The following is a 27,453-nucleotide window of genomic DNA, read 5'->3' as shown; positions in this document are numbered from 1 at the left end:
TCTTCATACAGACAGTTTTTTGTCCACTCTCCACTAGCTCTACATTGTGTTTTTTAAATCAGTTTCACCGGGCCTCATTTCCCCTTATGAGTTACTTAAATCCTCATTTGTTTATGTGGTGAACTAGCCTTAACATAAATAACCTCACTGAGTATTGAGTCCACTAACGGCACCTTTATTTTAATAGGATTTTCTTAGTTTAGTTCCAGGCTTCAGGATTCTGCCCCCAGGTTCCCTCCCGTTGGTTTAGCCCTCTCTCATAAGTGGCTGGTTTCTGCTTCCTAAACTACACAGCCGATCATTACTCACGGACTGTAGATAAGACTGGGACTGGTATCTCACTCTGCCAGCGCCAGAATCAAAACAAACCATTTTTTGGGGGGTTGAATTACCGCAGCTATCAGGAAATCTACTGACTGAAATAGAAGCATTTTACAAAATGGTTTCAGGAAGACCTCTACAGAAAGATGTTTCTGCTCGGCCCTGGAAGTATCTTAATTTTTTCCGTTTGTTTCTTATGCAGATAATAAAAGTGTTTTTGTCTTGATGGTACACATTTTCATATAGTGCCTAAACCCACCTGTGATGTGTGGGAACTTGTATTGCCCAATTATCACCTCTATTTAATTATCTAAGCTAATTTTCAGCTGAATCTTGGTGTAAGGATATTTTCCCTAAACACATCTGTCTTTTCTACAATTCTACAATTCACTTAGCAGACGCTTTTATCCAAAGCGACGTACATCAGAGAGTAAGAACAACACAAGCAAGGATCTAGAAAAAAGGGAACAACGTCAGTAAGAGCAAACAATCAGCTTTGAGTCCAATTGGACACACAGGTGCTGACAGGAAGTGACCAGAGGCAAAGCACAACATTGACGGCAGTTCTTGAGAGCTCTAATCAGTATAGAAACCATCTTATAAGTCGTCGTTATCAAACAAAAACCAACGTCACAACCACCATCATCATCATCAATAATATCAAGACCATCATTAAGTTTTCTATTTGAAGAAGTCAGTGTAAGAGGAGGCTTTTCTCTCTTTGTCATGTTTGAGCTGTTGACAAACCCGCTCACAGATACATTACTGCCACCAGCTGGACTGGAGTGAAACAAGGGGAGCTGATTTGAGGAGGGCAGTACAATTTAGACAAAAATGATAAAAAATAAAAAATAAAAAGAGGGGCTCTAAAGTGTGACTTGTGTCCATTTGTTTGTACCAAAGTGGCATTTAAAAATAAGTAGGCTAGATTGTTTATTAATACATATTTTGCATTTTTTGATTCAACATTGTGATTTGACTTTTTCAAATACAAATAATGACTGTAGGTGGTCGCCTGGCCAGGTTTAGATCCAGAAAATATTTCTCACACGTTATTATGAAGCGGTATGACAACTACAAGCCTATAAACAGAAAGTGGAGGAAAGTTGAAGGGGGGGGGGGGGGGCAAGGGTCACCTGCTGAGCATGGGGCCCCCTTTTCTCCTTTCTACGCCCCTGCCTTTAAATGTCATTGCATTCAGATAATTATTCGCGTGGCAACCAGAACACATAATGAGACGTGGTTGAAAGGACAAGCAAGCAGAAGCAGACTTTGCCAGCGATCGGTCCGGTGGTGGAGTTTGCACCGGGTCGGTAATTTTGGTGCAATGCGAACACTTCAATCGTTCATCGTGCACGCTGTCAGTTAGAAAGGCGGGAGCAGCAACCTCCCACTCCCCCTATTGCTATAACAACCACAGGGCGGTCGGTGTGACTCGATGCCACAGCAGCACGGTCTCAGATGCGACTGCCAGGTGCCATCCTCCTCCAGCGAGTAAAGCCCGCCCTGAGCTCATCGCTGCGCCGTTTGACTGTGACCGAAACCCGCCTGGTAACATAGAGGTGGTGGGGGGGGGGAGTGAGTGAGTGAGTGAGTGAGGGAGGGAGGGAGAGCCGTGTTTCCCCCTCGCCACAGTGATCAGAACAGAGGGGAAGCTCAGACTCGGGATCCGCTACGTCAAACAGATTAGTGAAATAACCTCTCGGGGGTAGGACAGAGATATACCTCCCCTCCTGGCTGCATACATGGGGCTGAGGACGCAAGATAGTGTGCGCTGACAAAGAGCCAGGAAGCCCTTGACGAAATAGAGAAGTGCACCAGGCTACTTTTTCCTTCTCTTTATTTTGTTTTTGTTTTTTTTTGTCTTGGGGAAGATCCTCTGGTAGCCTCCTCTTTTCCTCCCCCCCCCCCCAACCCCCCGCCACCTCCTGGTGCGAAATGGCGAAAGAAAACGGCGATGGATCTTGGAAAAAGCATGTCGATGACATCAAGATAATATTTGACTTCAAGGAAGTCCTTGGGACGTGAGTAACGAGAAAACGCAGCCGTGCAGGCGATCACAAACTTTGTGTGCAGACAGAGAACAATGACACATTGTGGCGAATTAAGGGGAATGAAAAGCAGACTGACAGCTGTTGAATATTCACTGAATGAACTGAGACATGCTCGACGGTGACAAGAGAAACAGACTGGGCCTTAAGAAAGAGTCATTAACAAAAAACAAAAACAAAACAATAATTCGGGTCTATCAGTGAAATAGGCTATTCAGAGAGTGTGAACAAATATTTAATGAGATACAATAATGTGTGAAATCTGACACGCGTCGTTTTATCAGTTCATTCAGAAACTACTGCAGCTACAGCGTGTTTTTTTTTTTTTTATCTTCCCACAGATCAGATCATGTAGTCTAAACAGCTTTGTGCAGACATAGCCTTCGTTTATTAGTGCTCGTTTTGTTCACCGGAACAACTCTGACAAACACAGCATTTTGGGGCCTGTTTTCATACACAAAAAGATTCAAATGAGCTCCCAAATGAAGGCACGCAGTCTGAGATCTGACTTTGTATTCTCCTCTTCCTTTTCTTCTGCAAACAGGGTGAAACAGATTTGAGCTGAGAAACATGATGTCTGGGTTTACAGGCTGCTTGTGTACAGTAAACCCTCTTTTATGAGAGCCCGTCTGCAGCCTGCTTTCATGTGTTTTGTTATTTGCAGTTTCGGGACCACTTTGGTTTAAGTTATTCTTCTGCCCTTGGATCACAGGGCAGACAAATTCCAGAGCTTATTTTGGTCCTGCTGTTAGTGCTGCTTGACTTCATGTCTTTTCTTTGAATAAGTTGCGTTGCAGAGAAAGAGGAAAAAAAAAAAAAAAAAAAAGAGCCCCAGAGTTCCCCTGATGAATGAGGCCTGGTCACAGCGAGGTCAAGCTTTTTATGACAGAAACAAGCAGTCAATCTTCTGATCCACTACTAGAGTGCACACATTTAATGGAGCATATTTCTAATTTTCCTGCTGCTCTTTGTCCCCAAGGACATGCCCGTCCTCCCCTGACTGCGAGGAATCTAATGTGGTGATGTTTGTATTGTTTGAGATTCTGGGAAATGTCCAGGAAGGATTGTCCCTTGGGGAAATATTTCTCTGTGGGTTATTTTATTTTCCGGAGAGAAGTAGTGTCAGGCTGAGCAGAAAATGGGCTTTGAGTCTCTGCGGTTGTGGCGTGAAATAAACGTATTGAGGTCTGCTGGATTAATATATTTCACCTCATTTTGTTTGAACTGAATCTTTGTGTTCTTGGTTGTCTTCACCGTCTTTAAACGGCGGAACATTGCGGCTCGGCGTGGCTGCGTGATTCCTGAGGAACAGGCATCATAAAACTGTCTTGCAGATTGGTGATTCATAAAGCTCACTCAACACTTCAGCTGTTGCTCTAAACAGTCAGACGCTCCTACCTGGAGGCAGCTCTGATTTCCCCAAGGCTTTCATTTATGTGCGAAGAGCCTCTGAATACAACCAGTGAATCATCGTGACTTACTGTCCACACAATGGCCAGGTTGGAGGAACACGAAACGCATCCCTCGCCCACCACATCTCGGGGCCCAGTGTGTCACCGCCGGGCCCTTCTGTTACTCGCTGTACGGCGTGCGCTTTGTCCTGATTGACTTTGAGTGAGTCCCGTTTACAAGTTTGCTGCGTGTGTTATTCAGGGAGTGCCTTGTTGCTCCACAGCAGGGTTCAAAACAGGCCACCTGCGACAGAAAAGCCCAGCAGCCCTGCAGCTTTGCTGGAGGATTAAAGATGGACGTGGAAGGACGGTTGGTTAGCAAGAGACGTAGATTATCCTCCTTTTCCTCTCCCTCCTGCTCCACCTTTCAACTGTAGCTCTTTTGTCTGGGTTCCCAATTCGGGATCATCCCTCAGCAGGGATCTTCTACCAAGCAGAAGTAACTCACGTTAGCAGTGGAAGTACATTTACATCGGTATCTCACTCTGCAGATACGTATTTGACACACTAGACCTCATAAGACAAGATGAGGCATTATTTTATGAATATAAAAGCAGTCCAAGGTGGTTAAAAAAAGCTTTGTCTCCACCAGTTACTTTACAATTACTAATAATGATAATCAAATAATAAAGAGACATGGGCCTTTTGTGGCGCTGTGACATATTTAGACTGTACCATGTTGTTATTGTCATTTCAAACAGGTAGGACACAGTGAGGTGAATCAATTCCTCCAAGACCACGCAGCTACGTTTAACCACACAGACACATGGGAGTACACAGAAACCAACTGAGGAAACACCGACACATACACAAAGACTAAACTGAGTGCCTGAAGTGTGTCTGAGCAACTGTAAACCGCAAACAGAGAATGAATGAAAATGACAAAATGACCAGCTATGTCCACACCTACAGATCGATGATATTGTTAAAGATCAACATCGTGGTTAAACGCTGATGTTGATAGTCCAGGTGTAACTGTGAGCGTTGTTGTCATTTTGCTGACAGAAGGACTGTCAACTGTAAAATAGTATTTCTGTATTGTTGCTTCTATTAAGTAGCTGGCTTGAATTCATATAACACAACTTCAGACTTGTTTTTAAATTACATTTTATTCTTTATATAAACACTTCTTGTATTTAAATACTTAAAACATTCAGATGTGTTATTCTGAAAATAAAGTGCACATAAAGCTCGATTTACAAACAGCAATTATATCCACAACAGCTGGAGGACAGATTGTGTGTGTGTGACTGATGACTGATTGGATAGTGACAAAAGTTTTGTAGGAAGAAGCCTGCAGCATGTGGCAGTAACGCTTTAGCCACGCTTCCTTCTTGTGTTTCCTTGAGTTAGCTGCTGTGAGCTAATGAGATCTTCCCCACTGAAGCCTGGGTTCTTGCTGCCTCGCCGTCCCTCGTCTTGCAGCTAATTTCAGACCCTTAAGCCGCTGATAGTCTGTGGAAGCAAATTAAGCAACCTGACCACACGAGCACCTTCACAGATCCCAGTGGAGAATGTGTTGTGAGCGTTGAAAGACAAGGAGGGTTGGGACTCACAGTGGGGGCGTTTCAAGTGTTTTGTTGGACATAGTTTCTGGTTCACAAACACCTAAACACCCCCACGAAGGGTTAAACATAAGAGCCTGACTGGTAAATAAGATGTAACAATACAACTCTCCCAGTGGTAGGGTTACTGCCTCATTAGGGTAGCATGTGGTGCAAGATGATGCACATCATGACTTAGAAATATAGGAAACAGAATGTTTGTGTCATGATGACTGTTGTATATTTCTGTATATTATATATAGATATATATATTGTAGTCCTGTGCTCATGGTGGATTAATGTTGGGTCTTTGTAAATATTATAACAAACAGTATGATCTAGCCCCGGCTCTTTTTGAAAAGTATCATGCGATAACATTTGTTATGCATTGGCGCTATACGAATAAAGGTTGATTGATTAATTGATGAACACCTACGCTCTTGATAATATTGATGCTACTCAAATGATGATGATGATGCTGTTGATGGTGATATAAAAAAAAAAACAAAGAAAAAACTACCCTATCGCCCCTGTTCACCATTTGTCAGCACCTGTGTCCTATCGGATTTAAAGCTGTTTGTTGGCACCTACTGATGTTGTTTCCAGTTCTGTCTAAGATCCTTGCTTGTGTTGTTTACTCTCAGATGTAGGCTCCGTCGCTTTGGACAAAAGTGTCTGTGAAATTAAAGTGTCAAATTGTACATTATGTACGCGAGTCAAAACTCCGTCTGTTTAAAATGTCAGCATTGCTGTTGATTCTAAAAATTGGTGAATTATTTTTATGTAGCCAAAGTCTGACTGTACGAGGAGTAACACTGAGAGAGATTTGTCAGGGCCGTAGGCTATTTGCTAAGTCACGCTGGGATAAAAAAAACAGGGAGATGGATGTTTGAAATGTAGTTTGAATAGTTAAAATGTGTTCAGCCATCGTGGAGGTATCAATGTCTAATCTGTGAGCTGTGGGTAGGCCTATTTGATTTTTAAGTAACATACAGTGGAAAACACATTTATTTGCTCTAAAGAAATGACATGCCTGAGAACATTGATAGATGTCTTCATAACTTCCTAAAGTGGTAACACAGCATCTATCTATCTCTATCTCTATCCCTTTCTCTCTCTCTCTCTCTGAATATGAGTTGTATATCGGGACAGTGTTTGCTCTGTTTTTGGTGGTTCTAAAATAACATCTGTCTCCTTAGCTGCTAAATGCAATTGCTAAATGCGCCACAATGTTCACCAGCTAGTTGCTAACTGTGTGTCTGTCTTCTGTGTGATGCTCAGTGGGTAGTTTTTAGAGGGTTTTTTTTTTTTCCACCAGGGATAATGCTTTCAATCTGCATCCCCAGTAAAGTGCTTTGTCAGGTATTACTTTCTGATTTCAATGTGCTAAACTAAAGTTGTCCTCCATTAGTCCCCACTCCAGCCCATGCAAAGCTTAGCTGTGGCTGACTAATTCAGGTCAATTTTGGTCAGACAAAGCCTCCCATTTTTTTTCCTGACAAAGAAATAAATTGTGATATAATTTCTGAATAAGCAGCAGGCCTCTTCCACAGATACGAAACTGGCTGTGGCTCTGACTCCTCCGTGATGCTTTAAACTGCATGTTGTTGCCTCCCTGCATTGATCATTTACACAGTTTGTGTGTGTATTGACGAGTTGGGTCATTGATGCAGTAGAAATGGCAGCTAGGCAACTAGGATGATGAGAGTCCTTAGTTGCTCCCTCTAAGGAGACCAAACCAGTATACCACTGTCGTCCTGCGGTGATATACTCTGTCATTGACCGTCGCGATGGAAATTTTTCATAATTCTCTAAAATGAGGCAAAGTATGTATTCGGTGTAGTCATTTTCCCCCGCGTCCATCTGTATTCTTGTCCCCCTCACTGCAGTGAATGCCTGCAGAGCCGTAGTGTACTGTCCTCGCTGCATTCACAGAGCTGAAGTGCAGCAGTCTGCCTTGTATCAGAGCACAGGAGGCGGTAATCACCCTCATTAAAATAATTCAGCTTCTTTCTGACGGGCTGCTTTGTGGAGTCGGACAGGTTTCTGCCAACCTCTTCCCTCCACAGTTGCATATTTTGCCATTCTAGCTCATGTATCAATGGTGTTAGCTGTTATCGTCATGTAAACTGGCTATCTTTTTTTACGTGTTTGATCAGCCGTCTGGTGATAGCAAAGTGCACATTCCTGGAAAGTAGCCTCATGTCCAGTGTGCTGTTGGGTAATGGTTTCCAGTGCTGGTCACTGGCACTGAGAAAACTGTTCGATTACATTTTTTCATTATTTAAAATAAATAAATAAATAAAGCTGCAGCCCAAGATCAGAGCTGTTTTCTACCTGAAAAGACAGAAAGCCCATTGTTGGCAAGACGGCAAACCACAACTCAGATTCTATCTTTACCGCTTACAGCTGAATAGTCTGTCAATTAGATTACTTATTATAAGGTATGGTTATACAAAGCAACCAGATAGGTATTAGTTGAGGTAAAACCAAGACATTTGGACTCTTGAAAAACATTTGCATTAATTATGGTACCCCTTAGTACTGTTGCATCAAAGCAATGTGGATCTGAATTCGAGCCTTCCAGCCTTCCAGCCTTCAGGGGCTGCTTTGTGTGGTTTCTCTCTTGGTTTCTTCGGCTTCCTCCCAAAGTCCAGAGACATGCTCATTAGGTTAATTGGTGACTCTTGATTGCCTTTTGGTGTGAATAGAAGTGTGAGTGACTCTCTGTCTTTGAACAATACGATTTGTTTCATCAATACCCAAACCAAAAATACCAATTTTACTGTCAAATAAGTCAAAGGCAAGCAGCTAATGTTAGTATTATTCCTTTAAAAAGGTCTTAATTGATCAATGATTATCGAAGTAATGGCTTATTTGTTCTCTGACAAAAGCTTATTTGACTGATTCAGCTTTATGCTTTAAACATTCTAAAAATGAATATCACTTGATCGAAAATAGAAAATACAGAAATAGAAAATTAAATGAGATCTAGAATAAGCTACCAATGTAACACGTAAAATGCAGTACAATGTATGTATGTAAAATAAAACAACACCAAGACCTATAAAGGTGGGACCTTGTGTAAAACAAAATGTGATGTAATTGTTGTTGGTTTTTTTTTTTTTTTTTTTTTTAAATAATTGCCCATTTTGAATTTGAAGCCAGCAACATGTTTAAATAAAGTTTGGATAGGGTCGCTCTTTAGCATCACTTTTTCTCTTTACATGACTGTAAGCTTTTGGGAACTGAGGAGACCAGTTTCTGTTATTTGGAAAGTGGAATGTTTTCACCATTCTTGCTGAATGGAGGATTTCAGCTGTTCAACAGTTCAGGTTTTCCTTTGTCTTATTTTAAACTTCATAATGCTCCAAACATTCTCAATGGCTGTCGGGACCGCAGGAGGGCCAGTAGATCACCTGGGCTCTTTTATTACGGAGTCACGAGTACGTTCAGAATTAGGTTTGGCAATGTCCTGCTGAAATAAGCAAGGCTTTATCTATTTGGCAGCACACGTTGATCCAAAAGCACTAAAGAGTCGTGTCTGTTTCAATGCAGTGCAGAGCCTGAAGATCATGGCCGCCCAATATTGGTTTTGGCCTTGTACAGAGATGTCTTCAAAGTCTCTGCATCATCTAATTATATTATGTACTATAAACAATAAAATTCCTAGATTCTTTGCAATCATATATATTAATTATCATTATTCCTAAAGTGTTGCACTATTTGTTACGTCTCTGTGTGTCGTCTTTCACACAGAGGTGAATCCCTCCCCATCCTTACTTCAGATACACTCAGCCTCTCTGAGATGCTATTTTTAAATACCCAATGATGTGACCAACCTGTTGCCAGTTAACCCTTTTGAACTGTGAGATGTCCCATCAGCTGTTTGAAAAGTCAAATTTTAGAACACTTACAGGAGCCAACCTGCCTGTGTTCACAAACTTGTAATCTTTAAATACATTTAGGTAAGAACAAACACAGCTGTACATCACTACATGTCTTATTTTTTTTAATTAACCTTCTCCAATGTTAATGTCATCGATTCTTTTGTTGTCTCCGGTTTGAGGTCTTGAGTTTTGCATCTTCGTTATCTTGTTCTTTTAGAGCCTGAAGAGAGAGAGAGAGAGGTGTTAGCAGATGCTTAGTTATTTAAGTTACACAGTTATACAGTCTTGGTCCTTGGTTTGCTGCTAGCTGACTAATTGACACATTATCATGCTAATAAGTTAATAAGCCAGGCATGGTGAGCCAAGATGTAATACCTGCTAAGTACTTTTGCACACACTTCTTTTATGGTACTTTTAATGCATTGCAAGTGATGTTAACTTGTCAAGATTCAATTAAAAATACTCCAAAATACAATTAAACCCCAAACACTTCCAAGAATCCAAGAGGTCCCGCAGAGGTCAAAGCCAAGCCCTGTCCTGATCTGTTTTAAGTGGCTATGGAACATTCAATTGATCCTACATGCAGTTATCTCTTATATACATTTGAGCTTAGTATGAAAGTATTTAGATAGTATTTTTTTAGCAGACTGTTAATGTGTTAAATCTTGTTTAAAGTTTTGCAATTTGATATGGGAGATTATTGTACACATTTGGAGAGAGCCTCAAGAGGCAATTCGAGGAACTGCAGTTTGGGAATTCTACACTGGCTTTTCTTTTTGTCTCAGAAAGTCACCGCCCAGTTCTTTCCAGATGATCATAACAATGACTTTGCTTCAATTGCATTCCAAGTGTATGCTTATTGAAAGCCATTCGATTACTTTTCTTTCTATTATAATTCCTTCACAAACTGTGTGCATATTTTATTTCCTGTGAATAATAATCTCGCCATCTGTCCCGTGTGTCTGCCTAAAGCTGTCGTTGTCCCTTTATAAAGGTGACTTTGACCGCAGCAGGTTACCTTGGCGGTAGCTCTTCCTGGATTATCAAGTCCCTACTCTTCAAGCGCAGTATGTTGCATAACCTCCTGCTGAAATGCGTTTTACTCAACATGACTCATGGTGATTACTCATCAAACTTTGCTACACACACCACCTGTGAATGTCATAAAGCCAACATCAGTCGTGAGACCCCCACCTCCGCTTTCTCCACCAAGAAGAAAAAAAGCTTCCATTAAGCGCCCTGAATTTTATAATTGCCCTGAACAACCGGCCGAGGTCGAAGGCTGAACATTTTTTTTTTTCTCTGATTGATACTGGGCTTTGCTCTGCATCTGCAGCATCAGCCGCAGCTTTTACACAGAGAGCAGCCCACATTCACATCTCACATTAGTCAGCCTGTTTGGCTTCACTGTCCTGCATGTGTACTGGTGTTTGGTGACTACAAACTGTGGAACACACACACACACACACACACACACACACACACAGCTCATACTGTCATCCAAGAGACGTGAAGGAGGGAGCTCTTTGTCTCTGGGAAGAACTTAAAATGCAACTATTATTATTCCACCAGAGAGTCTGTGTGCGGGCTTGATTGTACAGTTTGTGATACTGGGTGAGGAACATTTTGCAGCCATACGATCATATTTATCTTGCGTAATAGATTGAGATGAGCTTCAGTAATGGCCTTATTTACATGGAGCTTTCTCTTATTACTTAAAGGGATACTTCACCCGTTGAAACGTGAATCTGTATTGACATTGGGTCATATATGTAGTAGAAATGTGAAATACATTTTGAAGTTGGTGCCTTCTTGGCCGGGAAAAGGCAGAAAGTGTCTTTTTGGCTCATGTGGATGAAAGACGCCAAATCCCAGAATGCATAGCACCGCAGGTCACTCCCACTAAGGTCAGGTTTACAAACATATTTACTTCAACACATAAGGCCGTTTCCTCAACTGATTCTGAGATTTCTTCCAGAAGGAATTGGTATCTTGGAAATTCCTGGCAGAAAACAGACTCTATGTCTGTGTTCATAGGGAAACAGTGAGAGCACCGACACAACCAGTCCACCCCAGCTCGAGCCGGCCCCGGCTCCTCGTCCTCACCGCCGCCAACAGGCAGGCCTTATGTCTCAGCTGCTGAGCTGGCAGTGGCCGGCGGCATCCAGCAATAAAGCCATGAGACGGTTGCTGACGACAGACACAAGACCGGCGTGTCGGCAGCAGCCATCTCACCACCATATTTATATTTTTTTGCCATTATCAGCTTTCTCCATAACGCCAGTTAGCATAGCTTCCAAGCAATATGGCGGTCGTTAAGTTTCGATTCTGGTGAGTGAGTTCCCACCCACTGATCTGTGATTGGTCTGTAGCTTCAGTGGTTGAAAATATGAGGAACTAGCGTTGTAGTTTCACCCCGCTAACCGCAACAGCTTCCGATGATGCAAAATGACGATTTTTGCGTCATCGGAAGCTCCTTTTCAGATTTAAAAATACAAAGATTTCACATCTCAGGAAAATTAGGGCGGGATGCACGACCATTCAAAAATACTGCCAGGTTTCTAATGATACTAAGCTTAATGCAAATGGGTGAAGTATCCCTTTTAATGTATCTGCAGATCATATCGGATTGTTCCAGAAATTAATTTGGTGTGCTGGGTTGTTGAGCCAAGAGGCATTTCAACTAAGCGTTGTTTTTATAATTGCTTAAAATGTTACTTTCTCGATTAATCATTCAGTCTATTAAAACTTAAAATTAATTGTGAGGATGCTTTTTGAAACTTTCCAGGAAGGGGGATCTTTCACTCGCTCTGTTAATTAGACCCGCAGTCCAAAGATTTCATAAATGACGACTAAAAACACCTAGTTGTAGAAAGATAGGACTTGTGAGTATCTGACACTTTTGCTGGAATCTCACACTTACCTATTACCAAAACAGACTTTCATGAATTTTCTTTGCACGTACAGCTTTAAGCTGTAGAATCATGTGTGGTTGTTGTGCATATGCTACTGTAGCTTTGTATGTATACATCCATGTATGTATGTATGAAGTGTTTGTATGTGCAGATACAGCAGGTGAGCAGTAGCATCACCATATGCATGTCTCAAGCAGATATCACACCTTTTCTTTCCTGTGAATGAAGCATTAATAGATTGTTTCAGCAGTTTGTCATGCTTCATGAAATCACAAAGTGAGGATAGTCACAGGCTTCAATTCTGTCATGTTGTCATTCTCAGGAAGTGATGCTCCTGCCTGTCAATGTGGTGAGCAGGGGGACAGAAAAGATGCTATATACGCTCATACCTCCTACCCACTCAGTACATTCACAGGTTTTCTGTGGTTTTATGTCATCGTGTGTCTTCTGCTGCAGAGAGCAAAATGTAGCGTGCACTGAAAAAATAAATGTGCAAAAGAATGCATGGCAGGCTCATCCTGCTTGTGAAATCATTTTTTCTACTTCTTAATCCATCCAGCTGTGAGAATGGGTTGCATGTGTTGAATAGAAATGATGTCTCACGGCAACAGCTGTAGGAGGAAGTGATTGCTGTAACAGGCCAGCGAGTAGAGCAACAGCTCCCTCACTTGTATTTACATACTGTCCCATAACATGTGTCTAAACAAGGTCAAAGTCAGAGGAGCGTTTCCTCCAGGCCCTCTCTGTTCTTTTTGTTAGCATGCTGTGTGTTCCAACCCATCACACCTGGGGCAGAATGTGTGACCATAAGGTAATGTGTTTATGCACAGTCTGTGTGTTAATGTGTTGCGGCTCTGACCGACCCCTCCCCCCCTGCTGTGTGATAGTGGAGTGAGGGATTAGCATGGATTTGGTGGCCTCAGTGGGACTTAGTGCAGTGAGTGGAACTCAGTTTAGAGCCTGTTGGGAGGAACCGATTACACTTTGAGAACATAATGGACCTTTCGATTGGTAGCTGCCTTGCTTTCTTTGAGGCGGTGGCTCACTTGAGGTGTATTTCTCTGTTTCACTTTCAGTTTTGAAGATAACCCTGAACCTGTTTTTGAAAGGAAAGGATGGGCAAGTGCAGGAAGCAGAATCGTTTCAAAAGATTGCTGCCATTTCCATATTCTCCAGGCCTGTCCTTCAATGTCTTTCAAGAATGGCTATGATGATTAAAAAAAAAAAATAGTGTGGTTGAAAAGTAATTGCTTTTTTGTACATAATGAATTGGCAAATTCTAGATACATCTATGAGGTTAAAAATGTCTGTCTTTTTTTTTTTTTAAATTGGAGGAAAGAAAGACATGGCTTCTGTCAAATAACAGCTGGACTCAGGTTCAGGTTACTTTATTTGCACCCGTAGGTACATTTGATTACAGCGAGAGTCAGGGACTAGAGTTGTCATTTATGAAAACAGACCTTTTGGCTATGACTACAAAGCAAACAACATGTACACATTTTGAAAAAAAAAGATGGATTTGTGTCTATAAGACAGTACACATAACATACCATATGTAACTGAAAGACCCCATGATTGACAAGGTGTCACCCACATCCACCTAATAGTTTAGCTGGAAAAAATATGGACTTTTACACGAGCCGTTAAAAACTTAAAATAATAATACATTAAAAAAAAACATGCAATTAGGACAAATGTAAAAGAAACCACATAGCTGTAGTGTAAAATATGCAGAGATCTACTCGTGGCTTTTAAGGCTGAATATTCTCTTTGAAGATGAATTGGGTTTGTAGACGGCACTCCAAAACATCTCAGTATTATGACCTCAGGCTCAGTTTACTATTTTATTTCTTGCATTAAGTTTATCAGAGGCATGAGGTCATCAGTGGATCAAGGATTATTTAGATCACATTTGTTGTTTTGGTCCCGGGAAACATGGCCCAGGGAATTCCAAACCATCAATCCTTTTGTTTAATCTTCACATGAAGCTGTGCTTAAGGGAGCATGTAGGGAAAAGGTTCCTGTGAAGGTGCTCAGTGAAAACAAGACCACGGGGGGGAGGGGGGGGGAAGGGAAAAAAGCAATCATGCTGCCTGTTCAGCAAGATTTATTAAGGTGGACCGAATGTGGTATCATAGCAACAGATACAGATTGCTTGAGCAAATATTCCCTTAATTCTGTATTTGTTTTTAAAAGCTCTCATGTATGGAGACAGATGGTCGAAGAAGACACGCTATCTGTTATCCTAAATGGGTGTTTTTAGTGGTTCTAAAAGTGTTTGCCATGCTTTCTGGCCTCACACGGGCACCTAGTATGAAGCTATTGGCCATAGTCAGGGACTAACCAGTTCTCAGTAAATATTCACAATATGCTGTTTGTGTGCTGTGGCCTGAGTGCCCTGTATCTACACACACACACACACACACACACACCATAGGTTTTCAGTGTCAATATTGCCTAAGTGCATGTAAAGCAGGGCTAACATGTTTTTCCTTTCTCTCTCGCAGCGGTGCATTTTCTGAGGTGGTGATGGCTCGGGAGAAGACCACAGGAAAGATGGTCGCAATCAAGTGCATCCCAAAGAAGGCGCTGAAGGGGAAGGAGACGAGCATCGAGAATGAAATCGCTGTGCTTAGGAAGTAGGTACCGCAAGTTAAGTCAAAACCATATGAAAGGCACATCACAGACCTTTCTCTACGGGCCACTCATCTCTTCACTTGGAGAGTCGTTATCGCGCCCATTCGGGAAGGTTGAGGGTTCAATCCCCAACTCCTGCAGCAACAGGTTCGGTGTGTCCTTGGGCAAGACTGACTGCAATCCGCGTGTGAATGGGTGTGACATGCGGTGTACACTATGATAGCCGTGTCTCATTTCGGGGGGTAATATCATTTGAACGTCCTTGCCTCCATGGCCTGCAATGATCCTTCAGGTTGAACATTAAATGAGGGAATCTGGTCTATGGGGGGGGGATCACCTGTTTGCATTATCCGTGCATGAATCGTCGCCTCTCAATCGGAAGGTCGAGTGTTCAATCCCCAGCTGAGCAACATGTTCGATTTGTCCTTGGGCAAGACATTTAACCCCCGCATTGCTCCCTCTGCTTTGGTGGTGGTGTATGAATGGTTTAGTGTTGCACTTACTCTCTGATGTACGTCGCTTTGGATAAAAGCGTCTGCTAAGTGAATTGTAACATTGTGACCAGCTGCTTAGCAACCTCAAGAGCTGCACTGGAACTAGCTGACATCACTAATGTCACTTAACCGATCCTATTATTTTAAAGTTTATTTGAAGTTTCAACCCCCTTTTTTCTTACATTATTATTTGTAGCTCTTCGATTGAGTTGATACCAATTACTTACATTTTAAAAGCTATATTTGGTTTGCGTCAGAGTCCGCAAGCTCGTTTTTAATTGGCGTGCAATGAAAATGTTGGGCCTTGAAGGATGCTCCAGATGGATCTTAAGATGTAAAGAAGGATCATGTGTTTGACTGACAGCCTCTGACGTGACCGTTGTGATGCAATCGGTCCCGAAACGCGCACTCCGAAGGGTGCAGCCACTAACTTTGGGACATAGCCTGTGTCATTGTAGCAGCATTTGAGCGATGTGTCAGAGGAAAACATCCACAGTGTGAATACGGCTCACAGTTTAGATGGCAACGCCAGTCAGTCTATTAAACAGCCATTGTCGGTCTTAAGTGACTCCCTTGTCAAATCCCATCTATCCTCCATCCTGGGCAGTGTACACACAATCACACTCCGCTACAAAAAGTATGATAGGAATTGCTTTGACACCAGGTGACACTCCATCCTCCTCCGTGGTCTGATGGGTAATTCCCCCGAGAAGCTCAGGTATCAGTCACTCTTGAAGTGAGCATGCCAGCTGTTGGGTGTAGTTGCCTGGTTACAGTTGCTACCTTTGACTTCCTCCTTCTTCTTTTTTCTTGCCGTCTTGGTTCCTCGTCCTTTTTTTTTTTCCTCCTTTTTCTTTCTCCTCAATCCGTTTGTCTAACAGCCCTCAGCCTGCAGCCTCGTTCTCGTTCTGGACATAGATGGCGAGTTTGTGAGGGTTGTTTGGTCCTTCGAGATGCGTCCTCCTCTTCCACCCCCACTTTTTTTCTTTTTTAGCCACCTGCACTTGTGAACACGCTCTGTCATCTGCATATCTCCAAGCAGAGGCTTCTTTTCTTTCATAATACAACCTTGACGGCTGGTTGCCTGGACACAGACTCTCCGAACATCTTGGTCTGTTGTATATTATTTTCTTCAGGTGCCCCTGCTGAAGGGGGTTGCCGCTTCATGACTCATTGCCATCTCCTAAGACCCTCCCACACAGACACACACACACACACATGTACAACGGAATGACTGTGAGAAACACACACGCACAGTAATACAGGTGATATGCAGTAATGGAGAGCTAGAAATGATTTGTTTTCAGTTAGCAGGGCATCATTTTCTTTGAAGAATAAAAGCTAAAAACGCCTCATTAGTGGGCTGTGCCAAACTACACTGAGGCTGACGGCAAATAAAATGAATTCTTTGTTCTCCCCCTCCAGGATAAAACACGAGAATATTGTGGCTCTGGAGGACATCTACGAGAGCTCAAACCACCTGTACCTCATAATGCAACTGTAAGTACATCAACAACCACATTGCTCGGCCAGTTGTTTTGATAATGTGTGTTTCTTTTTTTTTTTATTGCTTGAATAAGCATCTAGTTTCCTTTAGGGCAGTTATTTTCACTCAGATGAGTATCTGAGTGAAAACAGTGATGCTTTAAAGATAAATGGGATTAAGACGAGCCTCGTGAAGCTGGAATTCAGATGAGAGACTTGGGAAGAATGCTTATCAAAGAGTTGGATCGTAGATTCATACGGCCTCATATCTGTCTGTGAAATCTTCAGCTAGCGCCAGCAGCAGGTTAGCTCAGCTTAGCACAGAGACTGGAAACAAGCGTAAATAACTTGGCTGGCTCTGTTCAAAGAAATGTTGTTGTGTTTTTTTTTGGACACATACAAATACTGAAGTGTTGAAGAAACTGTTTCATGTGGAGGATTAACCCCGGTTTGTCCCTCTGGGGTGTCTTATTTCTGAGTCACAGAGCTTTTTTTTTTTCAAACCAGGAACACATTTTGTATCGATATTACCCCCTCCAACGGCTACTGTTAGGTGGGGGTTATTTCTGTAGTAGATGGACAATTATGAAATCGTGAAACAGACTGTGGATCATCTTAGATTTATTCAGCCATGGTCAGACAACACAGAAACACAACACACACATGGCTGACAAAGTGCAGACCATCGCTGACCCATGCTGACCAAGATCTCACAATCATTGGCAAAGTGGCAAAATGGCAAAGTCTTCATCACACAGTGTGGCTTATATTCTGCTAGAAGGCACAGCCCACAAATTCCTTTCCATTTGGGTACATCACTATAAAACAATAAAGATGTCATGACACTGATTTGTACACGTATCAGATGTAGACTCTTTGTCTAGCAAACAGATGTTGACAACATATAGTTGGCTCCTATCCATATATAGATCTGCTACTACTTAGGTGCTTCACCCGTATAAGGTGACAGCTTCACAGACCCAAAGGTAGAATTACTGTGAGATGGTTGACACAATTTAAAGATATGTCCACAAAATTATCAAGATGAATGAATCCATGAAAATACGTACTAACAGTTACTGATTATTTTTTACAGTGGATCTTATGTGATGTTATAAAATAAAAACGTATAACTCAAATTTCCGTCCATGTCTATTGAATTTACTGCGGCCACTTAATACTAGAAGTAACTGCCTTTTCATCACCTTAACTTGCAGAGAGACTCAAAGATCTCTGCACATGGACAACTAAATGCACTCATCTTAATTTGTAAAACTCACTCCATAAAACCAGATGTGCTGTTTCACAGTTTGTTGTTTTTGTAGCTGAAATGATTTAATGTATTAATTTGTGAACATCCGAGGGGCTGCCATGCTGAGGTTTTGAACCAGCTGTTCCCGGTCATTGTAGCCAAGCTAAGCTAACTACATCAATCTTCTGATCTAGTTCTAAGAAAGAAAAATGAATCAGCTTAATCACAGTTTAATCTTCATCTTAGGTTGAAGCTGTGACACCTGTTAACTCCATTAAAACGTTAATACTTATGCTGGTTTTCCAGGAAGTCTTTTCAGTAGCACATTTGTGCGGCTGTGTTCACAGTAGAAGTTCAGTCAGCGTTTGTGGTGAACATGTGATAACCGTTCCTGTGTGACAATGGCCTTTCCTGTGTGACATGCATCACCATGACAACAGAGACCTCTCCCCTCACAACAACATTTTCAGTATTCGTGTCTAATGCAACAACAATTAAGCCAGCGATTATGTGACCTCATCGTACCTCTACAAGGTGCTTAGTGTTGTCTGGAAGTCTCACCTCAGTAAAAAGCTGAGTGCTATTTTGTCTGTGAAGGCAGAAACCTTCTTTTTATTGATGCTGAACTGAATACTGGTCTGTCTTTGAGGTTTTGTCAGCACAGTTTAAAGTTGTACACGAGGTGAAAACAGGTGGGGCCTTAAAGTAAAATCGGTGTTCCTCTCCTGATAAATACTAAAACCTGCATTTAAAAAACAAAGTAAGTATGAAGCACAAACTGATTTAACAACAGCCTCAAATGTCATTTCAAATTCAGAGCTCCACAGTATCACTGCACCCTGTTGGGCTACTGCACTATATTTAACAGTTTGTATTAAATATACTGAATATGTGTATGTACCAGTTACTTTTCAACCCTTTTTTTAGGAAGCATTTGAGTTCGGTCAAATAAGAAGAATGAATAAGTAAACACATGCCATAATTAAAATATTTGTAATAATTTTGTTGCAAATAAAAAGTCCTCTGACAAAAGAAACAAAGTCATGAGTTACATTTTCAAGAGACAAAGTCAGTGAGTTTGATTTCAACAAGTTGGCAGTTTCAGAGTAAGTCTGCTCTCAGAGTAATTGACAACTAACTTGAGCTTTAGTGTCTTTAGGTAAATAATGCATAAAAGTAAAGCTTAAAAAGCTCAAACATCCGGGACATCAGGTCCTTAAGACAAAGGTAAACAGAGCAGCATGTGCTTCTTCATATTTATTTTTTCACTTTTTGACTCGGAGCTATTGAGTTAGAAAATATAATTTTAGAAATCAAAAAAGGAAATGTTCTACTACTGAAACATATATGATCAAGAACTAAATCAGTGATGGGGTGCTGGATAGCCTAGCAGTTATGTTGCACGCTATAGAGGCTATAGTCCTCGAAGCGGGCGGCTCGGGTTCGACTCCGACCATAGGTACTTTGCCGCATGTCATTCCCCACTCTCTCTCTCTCTCATCCCAGTTTTTAACTCTATCCAGGCATTGAAAAAGCCCCATAAAATAATCATCGCTGTATTATGTTCTGTGTTGCCTACAGGGTGTCTGGAGGTGAGCTGTTTGATCGTATCGTAGAGAAAGGTTTCTACACAGAGATGGATGCCAGTCGGCTCATTAAACAGGTCCTGGATGCAGTCAACTATCTGCACTCTATGGGCATCGTGCACAGAGACCTAAAGGTATAACAGGATATTTCATTCATGGTTTGAATAGTGGTCACAAACAGTGTCTCACAATCCGATGCATTTGTTGAGGGTTAGAATGACGTTTGCAAAAAAAGTTAGCTTTGTTACCACAATGACATAAGATTTTATTCATCATGAATAAAACAACTTGTGTAAATCAGTGTACTTATGAAAGAAACAACAGAAAACTCAAAGTACTTGGTCATTTTTTGACAATTTTTTTAAATTTCAAAATCCAAAACAAAAAACGCCAACCAGAATTTACATTTTTAGACATTATTACCCCTTTACCTTTTCTTAAGATTATTTCTTTTTTAATATAGATGGAAATAACAGGAGCAAAATGTACTGTTTCATACTGAAACATTAAGAAGTGACACAAAATACAGCAACCGGTATTCCAAAGATAAAGTGCAATAAAAAAAGGAGACGAGACATTTTAGGAGAGCTTTTCGGTCTTAATGATAAGGAACAGGAATTTCAGGGATTTTTCTCTTTAGCTAAACGTGATATTTTCTTATTCAATACTGTAGACTAAAAATGTATTAATGTTCTAGTTTTTGTGTTTTTCTTAAATTGGTTTGCCCTTTTAGACCTTGAGGCCTTTTGCACTCAGTTTCAGTCTCTGTATTCTTATTCTTTATTATTTTATTACTCATGGTAAAATAAAAACAATTGTTACACAAACAGTGTTTCGGCAGCCTTTGCTTGTTGTTCTAGTTCTGTCAATCTTTTTTTAACTTCCTGCATTACCCCTGACATTTAAATTGGTTGTAATTGGATTTGTAGAGCTCTTAAATCGTATTGAGGGGGGAAATCCCTGCTATTTAACCTGTGCGAGGGAAATCACTGAGAGCTTGTTTGAGGATCGCCCACAGAGGTGACATGTTGGGGACTTTCCTTCTCTGTAAAACTTATGAAGCCTCTTTGGTGAGCTGTTAACACTCCCCCTGATTCTTGAGAGATAAATACATATACAGTCTGAAATCTCAGACAAAACATCACATGAACACTCCAAGACAAACTCAATTCCTTTTTCTGACTCTCTTGCTCTCCTTTCCAGCCTGAGAACCTGCTATACTTCAGTCCACATGATGAATCGAAGATTATGATCAGCGACTTCGGCTTGTCAAAGATGGAGGGCACAGGTGACGTGATGGCCACCGCCTGTGGGACTCCAGGATATGTGGGTAAGGATGCCCTCGGAGCTCTTCCCAGCTTTGTGGAAACTTACTCTGAGATAATTCAATCCACTAGTTGGCTAAACAAGATGATCTAATTTAATCTGCCATTAGCCACAGGATGACTTAAGCCATCTGCTGCAGGCTAACCACACAAACATTCACATTTGTCTCCTGCCTTGTTTGTAATGAACTGTTTGGAAAAAAAAATGCTTGCTTTGTATTAGTGGATTAATGATAGTTTTCTCATCATTAATTATGTATATTTTATTGTCCTAGCTCCTGAGGTTTTAGCTCAGAAGCCCTACAGTAAAGCTGTGGACTGCTGGTCTATTGGGGTCATCGCTTATATACTGTAAGTGCTCACTTTAAATCTAAATTTGGTTATTAACTGAAGCTCTTTGTTGTGATGACTGCTGGATTTTCTTTTTTTATTTACACAAAAAGCCCAAATTTGAATCAGAGACCACCAATGAAACTTTAGAAAGAGATAAAAGAGAATATTCATCAGTTGTTAATATATAAATAAATACAAATATAAACTGAGTAATAACCTATAACAGTATTATAATTGATTAACAAACAAGACTCTAAAGCAAACCTAGAACATTGACCTTTCAAAGTTTTGGTTTAAAAGACATTAAAAGACATTTGTATCATTTCCTGTTGGTCTAAAATGTCTTAATGTGATATATTTACTCATCATAAATGGTATATTATGACTGAAAGGTTGGATATATGTGCATAAATATAAATATGTTGTATAGATTCAGAACACAGCTTAGGTTTAGTGGGTTAGCTAATTGCCACTAAACACAAATTTTGGTTGATTTGAATGTCGGCGCCTTTTTGCAGTTAATTGGATTTAAATCTTGAAACATGTGGCTCACATGTTAGCTCACATGTTAGCTCACATGTTAGCGCTGAAAAGTCTCTAAAAAAAAAGTGAAATATAATGAATGTTGATAAGTCAAATGATCACCAAATTAACAAGGATTCACCTTTATGGGACCATTAAGATATTGGGATAATTCAGTTTGGAGAAAAGTGAGAGAAAGTCCTAAAGATCATCATCCAGTTGTTATCTTAGGGCCGCTCCCTGGAGTGACTGAAATGATCAAAAACATGATGACATTTAAAGAAATCAAAGCTGCGTCTCAGACAACATAAAATCAGTATTTAACCATGAGAACTTCATTAATTAAACAAACCCAGATTGAAATGAACATCTTTTCTGAACTATTGTTTGAGGGACACAGATTGTGGTTCTTAGGATTCCCACAGCTGCTGTTATTATTAAATGTAAAATGATACATGAAGCTTCCAAACTGATTCAGTTTTGTAACTCGTTAGCAAACAGAAAATCCCAGGTGTTATAATCCATTCGTTAGGTGTGATGGATTTACGTGTAATTAAGTGAAAGAGTTTCTGATTCCCTCACATAAAGACTTACAGACCATCTCGGTGGATGTTATGTCTGTGGTTGTTATTTTAACTTTCTTCCATATCATATAAAAATAGAATGTTTTGTCCCCATTTTTCCCCTCTTATCGTCCATGTATTCTGTATATAATCCCTGTGACCCGTCTCCTGTTGCCCGCTGTATGAAAAATCAAACTGCCTGTGAATGAGATTAAACCACAGCAAATCCTTTTAGATTTGGGTTGAAATTTCCAACAGCAGCTGGATGAGTGCGCTCACACGGGTTGTTGTTGTGTAATCACCCGTCTTCATCTCCTCAGGCTGTGCGGTTATCCTCCTTTCTACGACGAGAATGACTCCAAGCTCTTTGAACAAATTCTCAAGGCAGACTACGAGTTTGACGCACCGTACTGGGACGACATATCAGACTCTGGTGAGCTATGACACATCAGTTTGTTTCTTTGTGTCTTGCCTCTATTTTTCTATATGCACTTGCTTTTTCAAGTTCTTGGTCCTTGGCCACACATTGAAACTGTTTTCTAATCCTTGTCCTCCAAAGTCAATATACGATATTTTACTCAACATGCTTAAAATGCTCCTTATGTATACATTTTGGAAATTAGGACATGAATCTTCTTATATTGGACTATAAAGTGAGCGGTCAGTTCAGATCATGTTCTTGCTCTTGTGTTTCTGTGATACCTTCAAACAGCAGTGAGCAGGTTAAAGCTGACAAAGTTAGCAAGCTCATGCTAATCAGGTCACACTGAAAGTCTCTAAGCAAGAAATGTAGTCCTCCTGGGGTGACGCCTGTGCTCGTCCCACCCCCCCTCTGCTGTCCTTGAAACAGGTGGCCTCTGCATGCCATCTCCCTCTCTCTCAGCTCCATACACTGTCCTTATCTGAGTAAAGGCCTAAAGCCCCCTCCCCCAATAAAAGTAATATAGTGCTCTTCTTTTTTTGTGTATTCGTTTTTTTGTATGAGTTTGAACAGACTCCAGAGACTTCTAATAGTCATTTGTTGTATAAATAAATAAATCAAACAAATTCCCTGTATTATGAGTATTTCATTGAGTTTATATGCATCCCAGTAGGTTTTTCAAGTCTTAAAGTTTTAGTTGTTCTTATGGAAATCATCCACTACTTATGACCTTTAAACAACTTTCCCTGGTTGCTCCTACAATCAAAATGACTGTGGACCACCTCAGAAAATGTTGTCTTTTTTTCCTGGTAGTTCCTGTCAAATTATATTTCTAAGGTAAATAATACACTTTTCCATGAATTACTTTTCTGTGGTAGAGTAAAAATAAAAAAAATAAAAACCAATGTGTAAAGGATGTGTTTTTGACCTCTTCCATTTTCCCCCACAGCCAAAGACTTCATCAGCTGCCTCATGGAGAAGGACCCTGAGAAGAGATTCACATGTGACCAGGCTCTCGAGCATCCTTGGTGAGAAACATTAACCGTCCGTTACACTTCTTCGCAGCCAGACAGTCACAGGGAATCACACATCTTAGTGCGAAACAGCGGTATGACGCAAATTGCCAGGCTTACACATTTGTCATATAGAGCTTGTCCTCCCACTGTCATCTGTCTCCATGGCTCCAAGCTCCAAACCCACCTCTGCTTGGCGTCGCAGGCCCCTCAGAGATAAATCTGCTGAATACATGGCTGCCAATTAGTGGCCGGTCTCCTGAAGGATGCTTGAAGAATGTGGAAGCTTTAATGAACAATTAGGATGTCTTCCCAGGCCTGAGCTGGAGCTAACGAGAGCAAGCTGGCATGTGGCTGCTGTCTCTGGCTTTGGTGTCCAATCTGAATAGGTCTGTTAGTCAGTAATGGGCCTTTTGGGTCCTTGGCAGGTGGTCGTTTTTTAATAGAAATGTGTATTTGTGACACAGGTAACAGGTATTATAACACAGAGAAATGGCTTTCATTGACAAGATTTCATGCTGATAAATTATGATGAAGACGACAGAAGGTGAGAAAGCAAAAAGAATCACCCCATAAATCACAGATGAATAACAGCATGAGGACAGTTGAAAGTATGAACACAAACAAATATAACAAATGCTGTGTTTGTATTTGTTATTTTTTGCATGTTCTAATAAGACTTGACTTTGATTTTTCAGGATTGCTGGAGACACTGCTCTCTGCAAGAACATACACGAGTCAGTCAGTCGACAGATGCGGAAAAACTTTGCCAAAAGCAAATGGAGGGTGAGCACACGAGACTCTATTTATGAAAGTTAATGAAAACACAGCCACAATATTCTGTATCTTTTTAAGAGCTTCAGCATACAGTGATGTTTCCCCCTCCAGGGATCTGTCTTTGTATTTACATTTTGTCTGTTTGCAACCTCTCTTCACAGCAAGCATTTAATGCTACAGCTGTGATTCGCCACATGAGGCGCCTGCAGCTTGGCACCAGCTTTGGCAGCAGCATTCAAGGCAACAGCACCGTGTCCAACCCTCAGAGCCGCGCTCCAGCCAAGAGCCAGTCTGTGGACTGTGCCCCGCTCTCTCTGAACGATTGTGAGTGACACTTTGGATGCCCTCTGTAGACACAAACATGTCCAAGCTTTAGTCACGCAGCACTTTGTTGTGACTCTGCTGAGGCCTCCAGCTAACGCTTTAAAATCCCTCAAACAGTGATCTTTCTATTAAACAGACTATTGAGTTTGACACCAAGCCGTGTGGTCATGACCTGGTGTCAAACTCTGATACCATTTGATTAAAAGAGCCCATATTATGCCCTTTTTGGGGTTTGTATATTTAATCTATGGATCTACTTTTGTACGTTCACAATAGATAAAGTCCAAAAAAAGTGTCTGTTTTCATGAACTGCTCCTCCTTGCTCCCTCTACGCTCTGAGTCCGTCAGCTACGCTCTGTTGAGCCCCCACTGTTAGACCCCACGTGGGCCAAGTCCGCTCTGATTGGTCTGCCGATCCGCTCTGTCGTTATTGGTCAGTTGCTCAGCACGCTTCTCGGAAATTTCAACATGAGCTGCAGGGCTTGCCACAACGAGCCAATGGGCTTAGATCAGTGATCTCACACTGACAATGATGTCGGACTGACACATTTTTACCGAGGGGGGCTAGAACCGAGCGTTACATGCAGCTAATGCTACAGCTAACAGGAGGACGTAGGAGAAGCCGCGTTTCAGACACATAGATGTGTCTAAACATGCACAGGAGACTTGGAAAACACACTAAAGAGCATATAAAACCAGAAAAAGCATAATATGGAACTTTTAACGTAAGATCTTGTTACACTAGATCCTTAAAACACAAAATCTCTGATATATTCTTCAACTTATTTTGTATTTATCAATTGTAATATTCTTCAATTAGCTACATATATTCATATTAAGCATTATACAGTATTACTTTAAGCTAGCTTAGCGTTGGTTAGATATTGTTAGCATTTAACTTCCACAAACGTTTTTAGTGTTACATCGTACAATAGCATAGGCGTTAATACCTAGCTGATGATTAAGTAAGCTAGCTAACATTGGTGTTAGCCAAGCCCCAGGAAGTTTAACACGGTGGCCGAACTTGATTTGCAGCATCACAAACTAAAATGGACCCAAAAAGACTTTTCTCCATAAAATGACATTGGGAAAGAAAAGTCTAAAATGACGTCTTCAAATAACACTCGTTCATTACTTAGGCCGCAGTTTGCTAAATCTGTTTTTTTCTTCCACAGGTTCTTCGATAGCTCCTCTGCCGTCTGCTGGTAAAGTTTACAATCAGGACTCTGACGCCGCCTCTTCTATACAAGAGGAGCCATCAGCGGTGGCCGAGGCGTCGAGAGCACGACCCTCCACGGTCACTGTCATCCACACGGGGACTAAATGACGCCAGGTTCCGCGGGAGGTGAGCTGGGAGACCACGGAGCTTTGAATGAAACCATCCCAGGTCTTGTGATTCAAAGCCGTCGCCCAGTTTGCTCATCCCGCAACCTCCCACCTGTTTCTGCCAACCAACGGGAGGAATTTGAGGAGCATTGGTTCAGCTCCATTTATGTTGGCTCAGCACAGCAGCCCCCTGCTGCCTTCTTTGTCACAGAGACGTGGAGGTGCAGAGGGGAGGATGCTAACCAGGAGATGTTGTTGTTGTGGAAGCCATGTTCAGTCTGGATCCTGGTTGTCTTGGAAGATAAACCTGCAGCTGGTCTCGGAAGTACCACACTTAAAGGAACTCATAATTGAAGCTGCTATCATTTTTTGACTGTGAGCGTCTTAAGACATGACGCTCCACTGTTTGCCTTGTGTAAATATCCTGCTTGGAACTGTTGAGTGGAGTCATGTTATGCGAGTGAAATATACAGTGAGCTTCAAGCTGTGGTGAATAATTGTGATATCATCTGCACTCGTTTTGACAGCTCTTGTTAATTTGCGGTCGTGTTTGCTCCGATGGTTCCACAGGGTCTTAACTCCCAGCAGTGACAGTGTGCGTTATCTCTTTGCTTTAAAGTGTGCGGACGTGGAACACGAGCGGGACAATGTGTTTTAATCACAGCTGTGAAGGCTGAGAGGGCTTGGCACCCATTGGATTATTTATTTTCTTACAATATATTACGACTTTTGTAAGAATACCACTTGCAAAAACATGTACATGTGTTATTAGACTGGACTGAAAAGTTACTGCATTGATAAAGATATGATAATCTACTAATTTTTACATTATAACCGCTGTTCAATTTCACTCAATAGTTTTGACTTTACTCTGAAGTCCTCCTTGACCACAGGAGGGCAACCACGTGTTGTTGTTGTTATGTGACCAGTTCTCAGGGATGTGCTTGAACATGAAGCTTACCAAACCTCTTCTCAGAGTGATCAGTCACTGCTGATGGATGGAGGACGGTGGAAATGTGGAAATAGAAGAAAAAAAAAAAAAAACTCCAAAAAAAACTGCAAATTGCTCTAATGTGCCATGTGAGGAGTTTGACAGATGCTTTCTTTCTTTAAAATCATCATTGTGGACAGTGTGAATGTAATTTAACTCACACTAAATTGATTGAATTATGTTGTGGATTTAAAGGAAATGTTTATCAGTGAAGTGTGCATTCAAGTCCTTA

The 27,453-nt window shown here is 41.2% G+C and overlaps 1 protein-coding gene across 2 annotated transcripts; it reads left to right on the top strand.

Moving 5' to 3' along the window:
- The first annotated feature begins 1,826 nt into the window (after positions 1 to 1,826).
- camk1db (calcium/calmodulin-dependent protein kinase 1Db) lies at positions 1,827 to 27,233 on the top strand. Of its 2 annotated transcripts, none has more exons than XM_061035733.1 (11): positions 1,827 to 2,345; positions 14,680 to 14,811; positions 16,729 to 16,803; positions 19,622 to 19,760; positions 20,830 to 20,956; positions 21,227 to 21,302; positions 22,690 to 22,802; positions 23,740 to 23,818; positions 24,502 to 24,589; positions 24,742 to 24,904; positions 26,080 to 27,233. In XM_061035733.1, exons 1-11 carry the CDS (start codon positions 2,260 to 2,262, stop codon positions 26,229 to 26,231), a joined length of 1,230 nt encoding a protein of 409 aa, XP_060891716.1. In that variant the 5' UTR covers positions 1,827 to 2,259; the 3' UTR covers positions 26,232 to 27,233. The 2 variants fall into 2 exon arrangements, with proteins under 2 accessions (XP_060891716.1, XP_060891717.1); XM_061035734.1 differs by lacking the exon at positions 1,827 to 2,345 and adding an exon at positions 12,908 to 12,983.
- The last annotated feature ends 220 nt before the right edge of the window (positions 27,234 to 27,453 follow it).

Source organism: Labrus mixtus, chromosome 4 (genome assembly GCF_963584025.1).
Source record: "Labrus mixtus chromosome 4, fLabMix1.1, whole genome shotgun sequence".
In the NCBI taxonomy this organism is placed as follows: domain Eukaryota; kingdom Metazoa; phylum Chordata; class Actinopteri; order Labriformes; family Labridae; genus Labrus; species Labrus mixtus.
Note: the sequence above shows the minus strand (reverse complement) of the source record. Positions and strands in the feature narration are given on the sequence as shown.

What these genes read in the sequence shown, in the direction of transcription:
- camk1db (XM_061035733.1), top strand. Translation starts at nt 2,260, where the DNA reads ATGGCGAAAGAAAACGGCGATGGATCTTGGAAAAAGCATGTCGATGAC. An exon ending in TGGGACTCCAGGATATGTGG is followed by an intron (nt 20,957 to 21,226) that starts GTAAGGATGCCC and finishes TTATTGTCCTAG; the next exon opens with CTCCTGAGGTTTTAGCTCAG. An exon ending in GGACGACATATCAGACTCTG is followed by an intron (nt 22,803 to 23,739) that starts GTGAGCTATGAC and finishes TTTCCCCCACAG; the next exon opens with CCAAAGACTTCATCAGCTGC.